This window comes from Ornithodoros turicata, chromosome 10 (assembly GCF_037126465.1).
Source record: "Ornithodoros turicata isolate Travis chromosome 10, ASM3712646v1, whole genome shotgun sequence".
In the NCBI taxonomy this organism is placed as follows: Eukaryota; Metazoa; Arthropoda; class Arachnida; order Ixodida; family Argasidae; genus Ornithodoros; species Ornithodoros turicata.
The window spans coordinates 32,086,169-32,107,040 of NC_088210.1; the positions used below are offsets into that span (position 1 = coordinate 32,086,169).

The following is a 20,872-nucleotide window of genomic DNA, read 5'->3' on the forward strand; positions in this document are numbered from 1 at the left end:
ATCGTGGGTGTCCAGAAGCCGGAGAGTTATATATCTTGCTGCTGTTCTCAGCAGCACCATAAACGAATGACCCAAACAAAAACGAAAACAACAGCCTTGGGTTATGTACTTCGTTCCCGTCAGAGACGCCTCGAGGAAACACGACACGCGCCAGTCACATGGCCCGTCGCGGTCCGGAGCAAAAACATCTTATACCTGCGTGCGATAGGCACCCGATATGTGACTGGGGCAACTGGGGTTTCATTTCTTGCACAGCTCAGTGGCTCAGCGATACGTCACAAATTTGATACAAGAAAAAATAAATAAATAAACGCATTCTTTCGTCATCTCGGTTTAGGACACAAACAGCTTTATGCGCATTTTGAACAGCAAAAACTTTGCGATATTTTCTGTGTCATCTCGGCGTTGCTTCGTATGGTGTCGTCTGGTTTATTTTTAAGAGCTGTTCGACCAGGCTTCGCTCAACATTAGACTTCACACAAATATGTCCATCTGCGTTGACATTATTTGGGATTTGGGTCTGCTAATTCGTGCTCGTCTGGGTAAATATAAGCAGCAAACTCTAGTTAAGTCTTAACGTTTTAATTATGCAGTAATTTGAAGTTTTTGTTGGTTTTCTTAAGTATAACTGCCGTAAAACGACGAAAGTTTTCGTGCAATACGAAACCGAAACCAACAGGAAAACAGGTGGCGGTGCCGTCGCTGCTGTCGTCTGCTATTGGAAACGTCTTCATTACATGCCGTTGTTCTCACAATCTGTGAGACCGATAACGGCGAGCCCTTCCACCACCACCATCTCACAATTCTCCACTTTCTTCGACATTACATGTTCTTGCCTGTAACAAAAAATAAGCACACGAACATTTCGTACATTATTTTTATTTTAAATACTTCTATAGATGCGCACGCATATGTTGCGTGCGTGTACGAAAGTAACCCTAAAAAATATGTGTTCAATGGGATCAATATTCCTACACATATCTATGAATGGGATTTGTTTGGCGTAATTTTGTTTAATTCATTGGTGTGTAATTGCATGCCCGTGGTCTTCAATGTCTTTGGGTGGAAACTTATAGGGGATAGCTACAGTCACTATATAAGCTACGCGTAGGGAGCCGTTGCAATGGACGGATCTAGGGGGGGGGGGGGGGATCCTGATGTCCTGACATCATGGCACCCCTCTACTTCTGTCGTTCCATAGAGTTTCAATTGGCGTTATAGGTGTGTCCCCCCCCCCCCCCCCCCCCATCAGAACAACCCTGGATTAGCACCCTGGCCATTGCCCTTTGTCATCAGCGTAATGCAGGAACTCCAAGCACAGGCTTGACACACACAATGTCAATCACTCCGCGCCGTTCGAGCAGTCATTCTTCTTCTTCTTCTTCGTATGGGTTGAGTCTCGTGGGCGTTTTCTACGAAGCCCCAAAATTCCTTGTTTGCAGCACGACCCAAGGCGCCTACTAGCGTCGTCCGCTACCGCCACCCTTACCACTTGTTTGGGCGTCTGATGCCAGGTGGCACTACCGTTGCTCTCCAGAGCTTTCGTACCGCCTTTTGAAGCTGCTAAACTTTGCCGCCACCAGAAAGGAGTGAATCAAAAGCAGAGAAGGCAAACGTTCGGCATGCTTTTCCGAATCGTCTGGCACAGTGCTTTCCTGGTAATAATTTTTTGTGAAACGTCGTTGTGTGCGTTCACCACCCATGACAAGGATCTCAGGCCACTTACTCAAGTAAGCGCGCTTTCCCGTCAAACATGTATGTTAACTAATGATAGCTGAACATTGTATTTATTGTTTTTCTTTTTTGTGTGTGTGTAAAATTAGGTGTACTTGCAAATTTCGTTACATGATTTATTTCGTTGAATTCTGATACATGTATTCTCCAAATTTCTTCCATGCTACGTCCTCACAAAACTCCCGTAGACTAACCGCGCGCGAATTGTCGTCTGCTTTGTAATTATTGCACGTTAGCGTGTCCGCCGGTCGTGCGGTGAAGAGCACCTTTTCGGGCGTGTGGTTTCTTTTATATATCCTCTTCACTCTTCTTTCTTTTTCTTTTTTCGTGTCTCCCTCCCGCATATTAACCGAGATGTGAAATAGCTGGGGAAACGGCCACACGTTCGTCGGCGCCAAATTTTTCGCGGAATTTCTGCACGGCGACCTTGATGGACTGCAAATTACAGAGGAAGAACAGCGACTGGAACATGCTGTCATCTTCGTTTTCCTTTTTGATGAAGGGTATTACGTATCGTAAATTAACTCGTAGCGTTGCGGTGTACCACGGACGCATTTTAAAGGTTCGTGGACGTCAGAGCAGAGCAGGCAGCAAGTCGCACTTCACGGAGCAGACGACGAAAGTGCGCTCGCGGTTCGCAGACGGATTCAAACCCCCCTTCCCCAACGCAAGGGTAACGAACTCTCGCCCGCCAACTTGGAACACGCCTTCTGGTCTAAAAATCACTTCGGAATGGATGGAGTCTAGCCTCCCATGTCAGCGGCTCGCGTCTGACTCAGAAAAAACAAGGAAAGAACACGTTAAGCCCGTAATGAACAAAATATTCTGTACCACCATAGTACCGGGTATTTTCGATAGACCGTGTGCTGGAATGGCTCATAGCTCGATACACAACCAACAATTTTGTGCAGAACGAACGTCAAAATTGCGTGTGGAATCATGGTAAATTTAAAAGTGATTGGGTGTCCTGAGCGAAATTGCTGTTTATTTTAACAGAAATCGCGTAGCAGACGACAGCGGGAAGCTCTGGTCAATATGCGTAAAATCGTTTTAGATGTTCCAAACATTGGTAAGGTTTTTCTGTTTTCATCTTGTTTGTCTTTTTCTGATGAAGTTTGTAAGTAAAAGTATTTGAGCTGTCTCAACCACGTCATTTTGTTGTCGTCTGCTATTGTCGTCTGCTATTACGAAAAATTCCGAGCGCAGCGGCTGCGCGTATTTCAGATGGCTTTCGAATTTATCGTGCTTGTAGGGGCTATTGACCTTTCGTCTTGCAGAGTTGCACAGTTATATGCAATGACGTAAGTTGCAGAGGTTGAACGAACAATTAAGACAAACACGACATTTGGGCCTCAACAACGACCAAGCAATTGAAAGCACTATACATGCAATAATTGCGCGTGATCTACAGAACAGCAAGTTCGTTCCAAGATTAACGTCTTGTCACGTACCTCAACATTCCCGTCGAGCACATGTATTCAGGGACGACCAAGAATATTAATAACACACTGCCAGGGAGGCAGACATGCCATAAACATAGTGAACCTTAACTTCAATAACATTTCGAACTGCCGACGAGCTATTTCTATGGTTAGCAACTTGTGAAGACCAATCTTGCCGTCTGCAATTGCTGAAGGAGGCCGCTTCCTATAAACAAACAGACTAGCAGAAATGTGTATCTTTCTGTCCATATTGTGAGCCGTCTTGGCTTCGTAGGCGGCTAAATGCAAGTGGCATTCCTCCCTCCAAGTGATCGATTACCCTAGGACTTTGTAGCATTGGCCTCTGAGGAAAGTTCACAACGTTATACGTTGTGTTACAAATGAGTCTGGCTTGATTATACATCCTCCTTTCGGGAGCGTTGAATCTGCAACAGACGAGACTATATGACGCACGAGGCGGGTACACTACAACGCCTTGGAGCTTTTTTGAAAACTTTTTCTTTTCCTCTTTAATCCCCGCATTAGCGCCTCTTGAAACTTGTTTCAAACGCGCTCGGTAAGCCTTTTCGCGCCTCTGCCCCGTCAGCTTCCTTATCCTCCTCTCGCTCTTGGCATTTTACAATCCTTGTGCCTCGTAATTAATTGCACCCATTCATTATTTCGTTATCTCTTCACGTAACTCTCAACCCACGACATCCTGCACAACCCACATCGTTCACGTAACTAAGAATAATGATTTCTTCTCGCCAGGGTGCTAAGGACCTAAGTGTGCTTGCTTCTTGCGCAATGAAGTCAAACGATACTTTATTCCCACTGAACCCGCAAGCAGTCAAGAAAAAAAAAAAGAAAAAACTAACAAAGCCCAGAAGAGCAAATAAAAAAAAAAGCACTCGTTCACCGTGACCCCTTTTTTTTTTGCGTTATTTATTAACGCGTCTCTAATTCTTGTACGCACTCTCCAGTTGTAGATGTCTGTCTTTTTCTTTCGTATTTTTTTTCTTTAGTGCAGTTTTGCATAAATATCTCACGTGCATCACGCGACGTGGACGGAATACACCAGCAGACGATTGTCTGCACAGACGCAGAAGCAGAAACATGACCATAGCAGAAGCACGGAGTACCATTCGTGCAGACGATTTCGGCAGACGATCGTCTGCTACGCCTTGTGAAGCAGAAGCGCACAGAGTACCGTTCGTGCATGCGATTTCTGCAGATGATCGTCTGGAAAGCGATGCCTTCGCGAAGTAGTAATTACGGCGTATCGAAAACAATCACAAGAAAACGATGAAACAAGAATGCTGCTTGTTAATATTTCGTCTGGCAGGTATTACTCGTAACATCTTTCTTGAGCGTTCCGGTAGCATTCTAATGACGAATGCTAGCCAGATTTGTCTGTTTTTCCTTTCGCTGGCCCTCGCGGGTGAAGAAGAAAAAAGAAAAGAAAAAAAGAAAGACTAATGAAAGCCGTTTCTCGTGTTTGTTACTTCTGCAATAACTGACATTCTACAAAGGCTCTCATCGCAGTTCGTCTACACTGTGGCGCATAATAGCTATTTTATCTTAGTATTTTCATTACTGCCGTGATAGAATAGACGACCTCTCTGACTGTCAACAATAATTTGCTTTATAACCTTCAGATGTGGCATAAACGTACATACGCTGATCCTGCTTCGTGTCGTTAGGTATGGAGAGATGGCACCTGCATCGAAACTGCATTCGAGAAAAAACATTAGGCACGTTAATTATTGAGAGAGCAACGTTTGTGTATTGTTTTCTCGGCTTCTTGCGTCCTGTCTGCCGTGCCATCATGGAAAGAGTTGACGGCCATGGAACGCCAAGCCTGACGCTGTAAGACCGGTGTGTGTGACGGAGACTACGGAGTCACGGAGACGTATGAAATGTTCTCAGTGAATGGGACGGTTCCATAAAAAGAGAAAGAGCAACGTATAAAGCGGGAAACATTCTGAAATTATTTTGAACTGTCCTTGGTGTAAATCCTTAGAGTTTTTATTTATTACTACGGGACTACTTTTACCTTTCTCATATTTCAACGTGAACGGGTTATAGTCTCGCGTTTGTCAGAAGCATGACAGCGCCGTCAATTTGAAAGTTGTCATTTCCTCCTGCCAAAACGACCAAGGACCTACTGCTAACCTCGAAATTCTCAAAGTGATCGACAGGGAAAGAAAAAATGAAGAAAAAAAGTAAAATAAATATCTGCCCACTAAGAAGAGCGTACGAAAATAGCCGCAAACACTGGGGCAGCTAGCCGAGCTCGGTTTGCGTAACGGTCTCTTTTCCCTTCGACCTGACCCAGAAGCGTGTCTCGATGGGTATGTGGGAGTACAACAATAAAGATACATAAACTCTCGTAACAACTGCACAATTTCTGTCTTCGCCGAAGCCCTGAATGAGAGCTACTTCCTTGAGCACATTCCGCTTTCGTTACAACACGAAACGCCGCATGAACAGCTACTTTGTGGCCACAGAAAGGCCGAGCTTGAAATCGCAGACGACATCCCCCGACACCGTCTGATTCGGCCAATCGTCGCAGAGGATTTCAAACGCAGACTTTCTGTGGCTCGTCTGCAATCCATAGCTACGGTCGTGATTGGCGGGCTATGATTAACATCGTTTGTTTACTCTAGGTGGCGTTGGCACGCCCCGGACTAATGGACACAGTAGGGCATCATATATTGAAACACATTGAAAACCCCGCGACTATAGGGACACGAAAAAAAGGACAACACACCTTGTGGGGGGCCGTATTCTTGAACGATCCTCGGCTCGACCCTCCACTCGAGCTGAACCTGGAGTCCGGTTTTGTGCTTCAAAAATGGACCTCGACTCGAAACTCCTCACGCGCCCGAACGGAGGATATATTGTCCACGCTTTCCTCGAACACTACGAGCTACGAGGCTGCGCCGGTGCCTGTTCTCAAGTGGAGGAGCGCTTGCCTGGAGTCGAGGCGGGATGCCGAGTCAAGGACAAGGACCGTTTAAGAATACGGCCGAGTTTTCAAAATGCATAAGTGTCACGAGATCCCTTGCTTCCTAACCACCCTTGTCGGGGTTATAGTATTCTGGTAGGTAAATACGCACGCACCTAAGAGACGCTAGGAGGCTCTATATCACGCATTTTCTTTCTTTTGCAGACGATATCGTTGCAGAAGTGCGAAACCGAAACAGAACAAATTAGCATCTCAACCCATGTATAAGAATATTCCTTGGTGTTGGGCTGTTTATTTCGCGCTCCCGCGATTACACTGGTTGAACTGTCTTGTGCTTGCTGCGATATAGGCAGCGTTGTGTGTGGTCGCGCAGTTAACGTGAAGCAGACGCAGCTGAAAATGCCGGAGTGGATTATGCGTTATTTTTGTTATACAGCAAATACACTACGTGTCTCACGTTTTCCTTATCGGAAGACACCGACGTTCGTAGTTGCATGGTTATGCCTTTCCGGATATCCTGTGTGTACATTTCTGTCGCGTTGCGCCATCGGATACAGGATACCGACACTGCAACAAAGGTCGGGACTGCCTGTAGACGAGACATAGTATTACCTTTTCTCTGTAATGCGTGTGTGGTGCCCTCATCGCGGTGTAAAATAAACGTACATACAAAAAAAAAACGATGTATTAAACAATGCCACCTATAGTGTCCAGAGGTAAACAAAGAAAATGCTTCCGCTTACTTCGCAGACGACAAAGCTGTCGTCTGCAATGTCACTGCGCGCCGTTCTGCGGTTCTGCTGCTGAAGTCACGTCCTCCGGAACACCAATAGTAGCGATGACTTCTCTGACGTCATCATTCGTTTCGTCAGTTATAGTTTGTCGCGGAAATGATAACGTGATTATTGACAATATTTCTTTCTCTCTCTCTCTCTTCAAGAGGGAGCTGACACGAATGATGGCGGATCTCCTGGCGGTGAATCCTTCGACCGCAGCATGTCCAGCGCCAAAAGTGCCTGTGCCTCAGAGCAAGTGTCGTGCTCGTCAGTGTGCTCGACACTCGGATTGCCAAAGAGTCAGCCATCTGTGCTGCTTCAACGGATGCGTGTTCACCTGCCTGGCAAGGGTCACGCCTCCAGCCGGTAGGCGACATGTACCGTAGTCTGAAGCATAAAAGCCTTTATACAATATGTCCAGGTACATCACCCACGAAGACATTTGAAAAAAAAAAAAAAAAAGTGAATGAAGAAAAAGAATTTGAAAAAATGACTTCGTCTTTACCCATTGTCCCTTGCCCTGGCAGTAAATTTTCCAATCAAGCTATCGTTTTTGATGAGAATTCATATAACAGTGGTGTACCTTAGACTTACTGGTTGATTTACTTGACTTACTTGATTTTTTTTTCTTCTTCTCCCAATCTGAAGGGATTGTGGGTGATAGTACATTACGTTGGGTTGCGGTTTCAATACTAATATGCCTTTTTTTTAAAATGTGGAATTACTCTGTTATTAGTACGAAGTGCGAGTTCCAAACTAAACAGCTAAGGTGAAGAGAAAATCGGTCCCAAAAATTTGTAGCAAATTGAAAGGATAGCTTCCTTGCAGGCGAAGATGTAGAAAAAAAAAATCCTCATTTATTCATAGGAGTTCAAATAAAGGTTTTGGCTCCCTGTGTATAGTAGGTCAATTATCTGGTTCATTTCACTTTTTATCTACCAATTTGCGATAATATGTGATGGAAGGTGACTGCCCGGCAGTTTTTGTTTGTGTTTGACGTATTTCAACGACAATATATGTACACCCTGCTATTTAAGAGTATACGGTAATTTTTGTTGTTATATAACCCAAGCGTAATTGGTTACATTTTTTAAGTACTTATACCGTTGTCAGACGGGTACATTTAGGGCCTTTTATCTCAACTGTTTTATTAGATAGGGCAAAAAGTTCGATGCCGCAGAGAGCGCGAAACAGTGCTGCGTGAATGTTTTCCATCTCAATTGTGGAATTTCCAAAAGGCCTTGAGATAAAGAGGTCCTGAATGTGCCCGTGTGTCAGGGGTATTAGAAGATTTACCCACATCGATGACAGGAAGAACCGCAGCCTAAAGAACAAGTGAACAAACTCGTACCAGAACGAGAGAGACACAACCCTAGCCCCCGATAAAGACCTCTTATCTGTCAGTAGGGCGAAAGCGAGATTTCCACCCCATGTCTCTCAACGAGACTCAATGAGCACAAATTGCTTGTTAGAGCGAGTGAGTGGCACATCGTGAAGCCTCCACGTGGGGGCGTTACAGGGGCCGAGCAGGCAGGGGTGATGAAACCATTGTTCCTCGCCCTCCGTGAGACCGGAAGACGATGAGGGGTTGATTGATGGTCGGAACATATATATCTAGAAAAAAGAAATCAAGACAAGATATGGGAGAACCAGACATGTGGTTTCATCTATAGGGAGAGGGCTGGTGGCTTTTTCATCTCAGCCTGTGAATAGAGTATGTCATTTTTGTCAGTGTACTATTACTTTATTGGCACCGCGAGACAGCTGCGGTTATAAGCGGTTTACGGACGTGCGCAGATGGAGAGAGAACAGTAGGAAGGATAGGAGTGGCAAGCGACGGGGTGCTAATATGCGTCCTGGGCCGCCTTCTGGGGCCGATAATGCCGTCATCGTTTCGGGACGTCTGTCGGAAAACTTCGGATAGCGCATTTATTCGAAGAAAACGGAAGAGCGGTAGTATACATGCGGGAAGGTCAGTCAGGTCGACTTTTTATTCTTCTGGAAGAGAAAAAAGGAAAAGAAAAATGGAGGAAAGCAAAAGAATGAACAAGAAAATGGGAGAGAAAAAAAAACGCACTGGTGATTTTGTTCCTGACCCTGATTAAACTAATGCTTGTTCAGATGCTGTTCATAAGTCCTGTGTCTCTCAGGAAGTAGTGGTGTACTGGACTGGCAAACAGGACAGATAAATGAAGTAAAATATAGGATTTCGGGGAAAAAACAGGTGTAAGTTGTGGTCGCCGCCACCATTTTCTTCCTCCCGGGTGCGGTGCATCAGGGGTGTGTCAGGGGTGACCCGCCGTTGACAGGACATGACCCCCGAGCAATGGTGGATCGCGAAAAGAAAAAAGCCGTCGTGCGACTTTTTCCGGATGTGAGGGGACAGAGGTCGTGTTGTTCCTTCAACCCCCCCATTTCTTTGTCTCTGAATGTTTCAGTAATTGACTGGGAGCAAGAAGTGTCTTGGCAGAACACATCACGCCACATCACGGAACATTACCGAGGTGGGGGAATTCTAAATACCAATTACACGCGCTTTTCGTAACAAAATATGTTCTGTGTCTGCAGGGCCGTTTTACAACATCCCTTCAGTGCCCGACGGTATAGGTACGTGTTTCAATAGACGTTTGAAGTGGCTGTGACACTGGTATAGTATTTATGTATAACTCGATTACATTATGGACGCATGTGCAAGAGCGTTCGAGGAAAATAGTGAGTTTGAGTATAATGTACGCTGTCGCCTTTGCGTACGTTATAATTTATACTCAAACTCACTAATGAATCACCCTTCTACCTGTCGTAGTTTGCGAGTTACAAACACACTGGAACAAACCTCCGCGCCGAGCTCTGACGTCACAGGAGCATCGGCCATTTTTATTGGTTCCCCCTAGTAAGCACGTGATCCTTCCCGTAGCCTATGTCTATGGACCTTTTTCACACTCGAGTCGTACCCTAGCGGCTGTCCCACGAAACACGACCGGCGCACGCCAAAGCATAGCCGGCGCCATATTGGCGCCATCTATTAAATATGTAGGGAACCTTCTTCGGCGCCGTCAGGGTCACAGACCATGCACAGAAGCGTTGTGAAAAGGGTCCATTACCCCCTTTGAGATGCAGGTCCGCATCGACGCTTGTAAGCGCCTTTCATATCTAAAACATGGGGCGAAGTGCCACAGCCACTTTAAAAAGATGGCGTGCAGGTCAACAGTGTAGCCTCGTCAACAGGGATCATCTGCAGCACAGCGCCCGTTCGCAGTCCTGGTTTGCCTCTGCAGTGCCCAGAAGGCATGGTCTGTCTGACAAGAACTGTGGGAGATCCTCTCAAGGGTGTACCTTCTCTCGGAGAGTGCGTCAAGGATCTTCGACGTTCAGGTAAGGCTGCAGCAAAGTGACACGTGGACAACTAGCCGCATATATTCCGGTCAGCCCATAGTCTATTTTCACTTACTACGATCAAATTATAACGAACTATCACTCGTTGCAACATAATTAAACAAATTGGTCGGCTATTGCGGTTACACTATAACGAATTATCGGTTACTACGATTACATAACAAATTTCCCGGTTATAACGATGTATTGGGGCGAACTATTGGATACAATAATCACATTGACAAATTATCGGTGATAACGAACGCCGCCACCACCAAATTATCGGAAACTACGGTTGTATTTTTGCAAATATCGGCTATTACGATTGCGTTATGGCAAATGTCCGGTTATAACGATGTATTGGGGAGGGCGAACTATCGGATTCAACAATCACACTGACAATTTATCCGTAAAAATGAACGCAGTCACCACCAAATTATCGGAGACTACGGTTTCGTTTTTGCAAACATCGGCTATTGCGATTGCATTATGGCAAATTTCTGGTTATAACGATGTATTGGGACGGGGCGAACTATCGGATAAACACATTATGACTATTTATCGGTAAAAACGAACGCTTTAGGGAGTTGCCTACAACACCTATGTTAGCTAGAAATTGTGTACACTGCTCCGTTTCTTTTTTTTCGGACAGTGAACCGCTGCAGCTGTTGGAAAGTAATGAGATACGGGTGTTTGAAATGGCACGGTGCTAGAGATGAGGTACTTTTTACCCATTGTGCCACACTTTTGTATGTGTCTTCTTATTTTCCCCATGGAGCTTCGCCTGAATTGCTGTAACTGTAATTTAACGACAACTTTGGCCGACTGGTGTGTGTCACAACACTCATTAAAAATAAATTAAACGTACTGAATAGAAATAAACATAATCCTAAATATAAAATAAAAATATAATCCTTTCCAGCACTCACCACTGCTGATGACGTGACGGACACATCAAAACTGGAAAGCCGCGGAAGTGAAGCTGGTAACGAACATCATTTTTCCCATTATTATCTGTCCTATGTCCTCATATCTTTCTCATCAGAAAGGTAGGGATGGAAGGTAACTGTATCCGCTAGATAGCCTTCTTAAATTTTACTGTCCAGCTGCCCTGTCCCTATGGAAATACGTACTGGCAGTTAACGAAGTTACAGTAATGGTTACCCTACAAAAATAGTACCAAAGTTAGTTACTTTTTTAATTGTAACTAGTTTCAGCTACATTTGCCACATTGAAGTAACACGGTAGTTTACAGTTACACTTTTAAAAAGTCGAAGTAGTGTAACTAATAAAAATTTGTCCAATTGCTTGTGTTGTTCAAGCGTAATTATATCATGTTATAAACAGAGGATTTCCTATGGGTAAGTGTACCATGGGAGTTAGTCTTAGGCCATCCTGGCTGTGTATGAGATGATAAAATTTGTGGAATTCCTGCTTGAAAAAAAAAAAAAAAAAAAGGAACGGCAGGCCGTTTGCAGGCTCGACAAGATTTTGCTAAAGAACTGACAGTGAGTACTACATGATCATGAACACGCTGCTAAAATATAAAATCAAAGCATGAAACTATATCGACACCTCGTATACATCACGCCAAGTTTCCATGCCTTCGCAGTATTCCTTCCTGGTGGCTGTGTTCTGAGCAAGGATCAATACAACAGCATCAAGGAGTTTAAGCAGAAGTCTTACGTTACAGAATGGTATGACACGTTCTTATTCAAAGTGAAAACGGAAAATGATCGAAACCAACTTGTTTTTTCAGCATGTGTAAGCAAGGCTCAATGGAGTGCAGTATCAACCCTCACAAACATCGCAGCCGACGTAAGTACCTTTCGTCTCAAGGAAATTAGCATCTGAACAGCGAACGGGTGATGCTGACATCTGTCGCTGCTACGTCACACTGATTTGATTATGTCACGCCACACCCATCATGTCTGGTTTTTGAGGGCACGTTTTTGTAAATGAAATTGCGCACTTATGACAGACGCTGATCAACTACTTCATGAATGAAGCACAAGTTCGAGCAATGCTAAGCGTAATTTCCATGTTTCCACCAACCATGTTCTTCGAAAATAAGTGTCTGTCCCAAGCATAACATTCTTATCCCCCATTTCTTTAACAAAACATGCATTTCGTTATTCCAGATAATGTATTATGCAGTGATGGCCACTAACTACTTCTACAGTAGTTTAACTATAACTACTAACTACTTTGCAATGGAGGTAGTTAAAACTACTTCTTTAACTACTGCAATGTATTTTAACTACATCTATAACTACTTAACGTTGTTCATCAACACCGATGCCAGTCTATAGTGTTCTTGGACACCTAAAAATGAATCACAAGCAGCGATAAAAGTGAAGATCTAGTACACATGCACGGCACAATTGCTCTGCACCTCCGTTCTCATCAAACAAGTAGCTCAAGGTAAAAGTCGGAAGTAGTTGACGCCTGCCCAGTAACCTAACTACTGTAGTTAACTACTCGAAATAGTAGTTTAACTAGTAGTTGCCACTACATTTCTGCAAGTAGTTGATAACTACTTTTTAACTACAATAAGGTAGTTTAATTCGTAGTTTAACTACATGTAGTTAACGACTGGCCATCACTGGTATGATGTATTTCATTATTCCAGATAATGTATTATGTAACGTAATTATGTATTCGTATTTCCAGATAAACAAGGCCAAACGTGACGGCTCCAGGTATTAACCTGACGACTGTACAGAGAGAATCAAGTACTTACTACGAGTATACCTAAGCGGGTCCCAGATTGGAAGATCACGTGAAAGAAGTCGGCAGCACTTTTGTTTGTCAGTCCTGCGTCTGCTAGAATCTTCGGTGTTGTACAAAGTGCCATTCTTACTAACAGTATTATGTGCAGCCGCGGACAGACATCACCATAACGTGTAACCGTGTGGCCTGCACAGACACCAGTGCTGCAGTGCGTTGGCCACTGGGTTTGAGGCAAGGTCGCGCAGCATTCAGGTCAGCTGGTGGAAAGCATGGTCGTAAAGCAGAGACCGATCGTAGGTGTGTTAACCGCTGTGTGCGACTCAACCCCTGTCTTGGACACACTCTTGAATGCAGTCTCAAGCCCAGAGGCCTGCACTTCCACACCGTTGGCATCCTCATGATGCGTTATGGCTAAGTCTAAAAGCGGCTGTACACCCACCACACACTCATTTTTCAATAAATGCAATACTACACTGTCAGGAGTGCCTGAGCAACTTGTACCAAACAACTTGATGGCAATGTACAAGTTGTGCAAGGGGCGCTGCACGTTTCACCCCTTGGTTGAGGAACCGTCGGGTGGCCAAAAATAATCTATCGGAATGAACACCATGGTGTCGTTCAGCTGTCACATTAACAGAAATGGGAACCAGAATGCTGCGATGAACAGAAACAGAAACAATTTTTTTCTACGTGACGCTGGAATGCATTTGATTCATTTTTTTTTCATTATCCTTTTGAAACCAAAAAGTGATACACATTGTTTTGATAATAGATGTTTCTGCCACAATAACACGTAGCACACCGTAAAAGCCACCTTCAATCTTGCATATTATGTACATATTTACATAGCTGCTTTTTTTTTCTTTCTTTCTTGTCTCATTTCTTTGTTCCTATCGACGTCTTGGAAAGTAACGAGAAGGAAGTTAGTCCGCGGCGGAAAACACGTTCATCACAATCGTACAAACAGGGCCACGTTCTTGTTGTAAGACGAGACGAGCTCTATGCTGTACCTTCACTAATAAATCAACCAATAATATTGACTACTACCAACAATCAATCAATGATGAACCAATAATAAATCAACAATCAATAAATAAATCACATGGATGGCAACGTTGCTGGTACAACACGATCCATGCCGTCGCAGGTATGGTTGCACGAAGGACACATGAAGTTGCTGCACGCTGTCACATTGCTCTGGGAATGAAACAGAGTAGGTATATTACTGTGTCGTATCGACGCGGAAAAACAGCCGCGCTTACCGCAATGCAGAAGTAACAAAAGACGTGTCTGCAACCCATTTCATGAGGCTGCGTTGGGCTGCAGCTACAGATGGCGCACGAAGCGAAGTCGGCCCTGGTGCGCTCACTCGGTTCGGTCGGCTTCTTGGAGTATCGTAAAAATGTCAGCTTTAGTGTGTTCTTGATGCTGTAGAAGTTAATTATTGGTATGGAGAACGCCAAGAATTCCTGCAACAGATGAGCAGCAATTGAGGACAAACTGGGAGATCTGTAATGAGGGTCTGGCGTTCTGTGTCGAGAGCACTGAATGTGCATTGCAAAACATTCAGAAACGTGTGTTAGAGAACCATCATTAGAGCTCCCAGCTTTCTGCGAATCCGCGATTCTGCGAAATTTCACGGAACTGGCCATGCATCGTGGAACCTGCTGTTTCCCTCAGAATCGTCGGTTTTTTGTGTAATATTCGATATCCTACAGAATTGTGTATGGTATTTCAATCGATCTGAGACATTTTCGAGGGTTAAACCCGGTCAGCCGCGACTGCAATGCCTGACACCGCTCTGGTAACTTACACGGCTGAACGTGCTGCGCCGAAAGGAAATTTAACGACAGCAATGCCCGGAGAGATACTGACACTGAAAATTTATGAGAGGCTGGATGTTTCCTATGGGTAAGTGTACCATGGGAGTTCGGTCTTAGGCCATCCTGGCTGCATATGAGATGATAAAATTTGTGGAATTCCTGCTTGGAAAAAAACAAAAAACGGCAGGCCGTTTGTAGCCTCGACAAGATTTTGCTAAAGAACTGACAGGTCTGCGCGTGGAATATACACAAAAGTGCGCGGGGGATGAGTCGGTGCGCGAGCTTGGGAGAATGCTGCACTTTTTTTTTTTTTTGCTCGTTTTCTCTTGCCCACAGAATCCTGCAGATTTGGAAAGTCCAGCGGTAAGGTGACGGTGGACCGAAGCTGGTGCTATTTCGAACAGAGATTGTTCCTCTACTGCAGAAGAGCACACGCTCAGTAGAAGGATAGTCCCTGCTCGAAATATCAGTAAAACAATAATCTACAGTAATAATTACAACAACAATAGTAATAATAAATATCCTGACCCGATACTTTTGTTTTGATCTAAGATAGAGGAGTGAGCTACGTTGAAGAGAGAGATATACTCACAGCAAACCCATGCCACAGAAGCTCTCGATTCATGCTGTCGTACTGCACCTGTAACAGTAACAACAGAGCTGTTTTATAATAATAGTAATAATACTTTAGTCACAAGACTGTGAAATGGAAGTGAGCAAAAAGCCACAGGATGTGACTGGACAAGGCTCATCTGCCATACAGCAGTGCAGCGTAAAGAAACTGGTAATAAGATTAATTAATGTAATGTAATAATGTAATAGCATTAACATTAATTGATACAATTGCTATCGTAAGTCACACTAGCAGCAAAGCTACTGTACATGTCGAAAAAGGGCATCAACCCACAATATAGGTTAACAAGCGAACTTACAAACTTGTAAACTACACACACATATACAAGCGAGAGAAGGAGAGAAAAAAAAAGGACAAGAAAAGACACAAAAATGCAAAAAATTATCGAAAATGTCACCTTTTTTTACTATAAATAATGTCAATACCGACATCGTCCGATGAATTAAGAGGCAGAGGCACAGTGAACTGTAAACATTTGTTCGCTATAATTGGTTCGGAGCCGGGGAAAAGCCCAGCCGTGGTCAAGACGAAGGGGATAATAGTACGTTGAGCACTAAAGCTGAAAGACTGATAAAAATACTTTATTTGTTTTAACTGCGGCGTGATATGTCATAGATAACATGTAGTTGTACAGTTTACAGATATTAATAATGTTATATTTTTTAAAGAGACGTTTTGCAGTATGACGAAATGGAATATCTTCTAGTATACGAAGTACCTTTTGTGACTAGATACAAAGCGAACCATACAAAGTTCACAGATACAAAGCAAAATTAATGTACATTACATTATATTAATATACATGTACATTTGCAGAGTCATCAGCAAAAAAATGCACAGGATAACAATGCACTGCATTCTAAAACAGAAAGCATTCATCATAGACACATACACATCTCTACGATTACACACGAAAACAGACTTGTATTTAAAGTATAAATATAGGATAATAGTTAACTGTATTTGGTTCTACTCCGTAAAATACAGTACTATTTATGAGCCCGTTACCTGAGGGTCTATCCGGGTTGTGCCAGCTAACATGCACCAAGATTTGAAAGAGACACGAGAACTCCACAGGAATGAAACTAACTGAATGTCGTCAGTAGTTGCAACTAATTAATCAGAAAATACAACGTGCCACTATTGGAGGGCACGTTGTCACATGCAGTTTTAGTGTATATTCCATGGGTTTTCTTTTTATTCGCTTTGGGTGCCCAGTCTCCTTTTTAAAGCTTGGAACATCTTTTAGAAGGGACATCTTGTAAAAATAATTTTTAATGTACGTTGGAATAAATATTTAACGTGAACTAATGTTTCGGTGCTTCTGAAAAGTGTCTTGTGATCAAATCGTCACGTAACGAAGCCTTACCTCACGGAAGAGTTGTGGGTTTGCATGGCCGTTGTACACCCGCATTAATCTCGTGGCCAGGGAATGAAAGACACCGTTCCGAAGGAATAAGATGAAGTTGATCACGTTGGCACACTGTACAGCAGCATCCATGCATGTGATGGCTTGCTCAATCTACACAAAAATTGACAAATAGAATATTCATGTTACCAATAGTAAAATGTAACTACAGCGCAATTTCGTCAATTCGAAATATCTTAATTCGAACTTCTGGATAATTCGAACTGAAGCTCGGGTCCTGGCAAAGCCATATGTATTTCTATGGGGGAAAGCGCTCAGTAATTCGAACATATGCATGTGCACAACTGTTAGTTTGAATGTAATTTCCCGTCCGCACCTCACAACCGACTTGGCTTGGAAGCGCCTGCCTAGCGTTTCAGGGACACCTTTACTTATTAAGTCTTACGCTTACTTATTACTTAAAAGTTCATTTCTCATAAAATGGTGTAATAACTCTGTAATGGTGTAAATGATGCAAAAGAACAAGGAGAAAAACAATCCCACAGCTTCTACAACGTCATGGATAAAACCGCCTCTTGACTAGCCATCACGAGCCAGTGCTAGCCTAGAAATGAGTGCTGAAAAAGCTGACTAGCGCTGTTTTCTATCGGTTCATAGCAGTGCAAGGAGGAAAAGACAGCGCTGTTTTCAAGAACTGTATGTGAGAACAGGCCCTTACAAATGCGGGCACCATGTGGACGAAGAAAATGTCAACATTATCCGAGCTCAGAACTAATCACCACTACGAGCTTTCCCCACCTTGTTGCGCTTCGGTCCGTGCGGCAAATGCCGAAGCCACAACTGCAGGAGACGCTCTTTGATCCACGGAACGGCTACGGTCAGCGTAAGAAAAACTCCAATCTGTGTCTTTGATATCCGTTTGGAAGATTCCTCTCCTGCGAAGTACTCCAAACCCAACAGGCGTTGCCCCACTGTTGATGAAGCACTCCAAAGCGGGAACTGAAAAACGAAGAGGCAAGTTTTGACCACGACGACCAATCTTTTATTTACTCCAAGTCCCGTACTTACTCCAAAAAGAAGTGCTTTGAGCAAGGCCTTAACTTCAGGCTCATAGGATGCGACGAAGTTGCCCTGAAACAAGTTAATTTTCAAGCATCTGTGCTCGTGGAAAGGATAAAGGCGTTTAGGGAAAGGGCAAAGGACCCAACAAATGCCTCGACGCAGAAGAGTTGCAAGGAGCAGGCGCCCATGCTTTGGGTCTAGTGAATATGCTTATTTGAGAAGTATAGAGGAATATAGAGTATGTGCAAGGTCGACTTGCAATTCCACTGAAAAAGAAAGAAATGAAGAAGAAAAGCTTGAACATCACAGCAGGATGCAATAGCACGCTCGTGATAATCTGTAGGTGATGACATTCCTCGAGATTGACAACGGGGAAGACAACGACAACAAGACAACTTAGAAGAAGCAACAGGACGGATTCGTCTTATCACAGACATATGTCAGCAGAAATGCATAAGGCGATTACAACAATAATGTCACTGCAGACGAACTTACATTGACATATTTGAATGCATCCGTCAGTCTGGATTTGAAGAGGCCCAGTAGTTCGCCGTCCAGTTCAGCTGCATCGAGCTAACAGGTAAAGATATCATCGCATTAGCACGCAGGAACTCTGCTTTCCTTTGTTGGTTCAGTTTGCGCGTTGAAGTTCGAGTAAGATTTAATTATTTCGACGATTATACAGTGCGTGTGCTCAAAAACGTGTCATCTTTCCGCTCCTGACGCGATAGCTACTTGACGGTCAAGTAGTCAAGCTACCGTCAAGTAGTTATCGCTTCACGCGCGATGATATGGCTGACCTTTTAGAGTACACACTCTGTATAATCACTGTCCATTACAGTGAGAAGACTACAATCATTTCCGAACCTGGTTAACTCGAGATCCCAGTATCGGTTTTGGTTCGCCCGACATCGCTGAGTTCATACACGTAGTTTGTCATTACGTATAAAATGACTAGCAATAATTACTTCGGGAAAGAGTTGTCACGTGTATTTTAATCATAATTAAGCACTGTTAAGTTGCATATGGCGTGGTATTTTTACAGAAAACGTTATAAGCCCGAGAAGATTACTTAAAATACGAATTACAAGGGAGCCATCTTGAATCCCGCGATGACGATGGGTTTCACCATCAGTCGCAACGCAAATATTAGGCGGGAACCTGACATACGTTTGGGTCGTCATTATTGATCGTTATCAAACAGTTTTCAAAATGAATGTGCAATAAATACGATAGAGTGAGGGGGAGCAACTAATGGCGATTTCGGGTGATGCATTTGGGGCACTTTTTTCTGCCCCGAACCCGAGCGGTAAATTCGGGTGGTGCGGCCAGAGCAAGAGCCGCGTGTTCGGATGATGCACTACGGAGTAGTTCGCTTGCCCCAAGAGCACTTTTTTGGCTCTTGCTGCGAGAGGCCGAGCCAAAACCGCTCTCAACTCTCTTCTTCCGCTCTCGACGGCGAGCATGCGCATATATGTGCCTGGCGAGTGTCGTCTGCGACGTATTGCTCTTGCGGCTGTCTTCCTGTCATATGGCCAGTCATCTGTTTCTTTGTTGGTTTCACCATTGACGGCATGGATCTTTACGAAAGTAGTAGCGATGAAAGTTCAATTGACACCGATAATGCGAATGACAAAGATTATATGACATGCTTCCCGCAAGCTATGCTTGTGATTAGGTGAAAGTGCTCGACGATGCCAACGATATGCCGGAAGTTCACGAACACAACTAACGCACAATGCGTTGCGAGCGCAGCGACCCTCGCAGAAGAGCGGTAGGGCGTCCGACAAATTCGGGTGATGACTGCCCCAGTGCGACTCCCGTGTAGAGCATGCACTGGACCTGGGCGCTCTCGCTCGGATTACCAGGTGCATCACCCGAAATCGCCATAACACAACATAACCTTAAGGCAATCTAAGAAGTTGGACAAACAACCACGAGGGGGCGAGACCATCTCCATAGAAAAGCAAAACCAAAACTTAGAAGAAAAAGCAGAAGAAAAAAAGAAAAAAAAAGGATGCGCGCATTTTTCCGAATCTGTTTCACGTACATTCTGTATTTCCAACTTTGTTCCCTTTTGTTCGCTCCTACGTGTCGTAATGACGTGAACAGAAGCTGTCGCGAGCGAGAGCCATAGGTGTTTAACTTGTTAAACTTGTTGTTGTTTAACTTGTTAAACTGTTAAACTAGTGTGGTGCTTTTGCGTGTGCATTTATACGTGTATTTTTAATATACATGAAGTTTCTCATAAATTTGTAATGTTTTACGGGCGTTCTAAGACCGCAGATGAGATTGTATATCTGGTCGATCTGGTTGCGAATTGCACAGTATGGTCACTAATGATCAACATGTGAGCCCCACTGTGAGATTACATTTCTGTTCCATAGGAGTAGATGCTTGTCTCATATTACGTGTGGGATAGTCCACTAATCAATTCAGAAACCTTATTTCGTCAGACGATTACAGATATGAATATCAATTTAAGTGAGCCCACTAACTAAAAAAAAAAAAAAGAGAGAGAGCTTCAACAACCAGATAGACAACGACAGCCTCTCGGAAAAACATCTTAGTTTCATACACTTTGTACACATGTATAGATATGACTTTTTTCTTTCCAACCTATACCAGCATGAGATGTAGCTTATATAATCATGTACCCACCCTAGAGGCATTAGCTGTGTCGAAATCCTAGCACATGCCCACATTAAATCTTGCGAGACGCTGTGTACGGGTGCAGGTGTTCAAGGACTCACCGCAGAACCCACGTTCGCTATGCCTTAGGTACTGCGTAGCAATCGTATTATTGTAAACAGAATTTAACAATGAAGAGGGACAACCCGGGGCTGCAATATGCGGTACGCTGCAGAGCACATTTGTCATATCCTCAACAGCACGTGGCTGAAAAAAAAAGGGTATTTTTATAGTATTCCGTGTTATTCCACGAGCTATGATCGGTACACACACCTTGACAAGTGGA

At 43.8% G+C, this 20,872-nt stretch overlaps 2 protein-coding genes across 2 annotated transcripts; one reads left to right on the forward strand and one right to left on the reverse strand.

Annotated features, from left to right (window-relative positions):
* Positions 1–1,405: 1,405 nt before the first annotated feature.
* On the forward strand, positions 1,406–13,486 carry LOC135369922 (WAP four-disulfide core domain protein 1-like). Its single transcript, XM_064603517.1, has 9 exons — positions 1,406–1,730; positions 7,067–7,268; positions 9,341–9,406; positions 9,471–9,509; positions 10,128–10,274; positions 11,197–11,259; positions 11,887–11,971; positions 12,034–12,092; positions 12,948–13,486. The coding sequence occupies exons 1-9, from the start codon at positions 1,623–1,625 to the stop codon at positions 12,965–12,967; spliced, it is 789 nt and encodes a 262-aa protein (XP_064459587.1). The 5' UTR covers positions 1,406–1,622; the 3' UTR covers positions 12,968–13,486.
* Positions 13,487–13,811: 325 nt separating this feature from the next.
* On the reverse strand, positions 13,812–19,018 carry LOC135369921 (peroxisome biogenesis factor 2-like). The gene is made up of 8 exons (XM_064603516.1): positions 18,763–19,018; positions 18,391–18,468; positions 17,902–17,964; positions 17,632–17,832; positions 16,834–16,986; positions 15,423–15,470; positions 14,270–14,476; positions 13,812–14,204 (listed from the first exon to the last, which is right to left on the reverse strand). The coding sequence occupies exons 1-8, from the start codon at positions 18,817–18,819 to the stop codon at positions 14,106–14,108; spliced, it is 906 nt and encodes a 301-aa protein (XP_064459586.1). The 5' UTR covers positions 18,820–19,018; the 3' UTR covers positions 13,812–14,105.
* Between the last annotated feature and the right edge of the window lie 1,854 nt (positions 19,019–20,872).

Excerpts from the sequence above, each read along its gene's own strand:
- LOC135369922 (XM_064603517.1), top strand. The coding sequence starts at position 1,623 with ATGCTTTTCCGAATCGTCTGGCACAGTGCTTTCCTGGTAATAATTTTT. Across the intron at positions 1,731-7,066 it reads ATCTCAGGCCACTTACTCAA|AGGGAGCTGACACGAATGAT; the intron begins GTAAGCGCGCTT and ends TCTCTCTTCAAG. Across the intron at positions 10,275-11,196 it reads CAAGGATCTTCGACGTTCAG|CACTCACCACTGCTGATGAC; the intron begins GTAAGGCTGCAG and ends AATCCTTTCCAG.
- LOC135369921 (XM_064603516.1), bottom strand. The coding sequence starts at position 18,819 with ATGAACTCAGCGATGTCGGGCGAACCAAAACCGATACTGGGATCTCGA. Across the intron at positions 16,987-17,631 it reads ACGGACCGAAGCGCAACAAG|ATTGAGCAAGCCATCACATG; the intron begins GTGGGGAAAGCT and ends ATTTTTGTGTAG. Across the intron at positions 15,471-16,833 it reads ACCCACAACTCTTCCGTGAG|GTGCAGTACGACAGCATGAA; the intron begins GTAAGGCTTCGT and ends TTACTGTTACAG.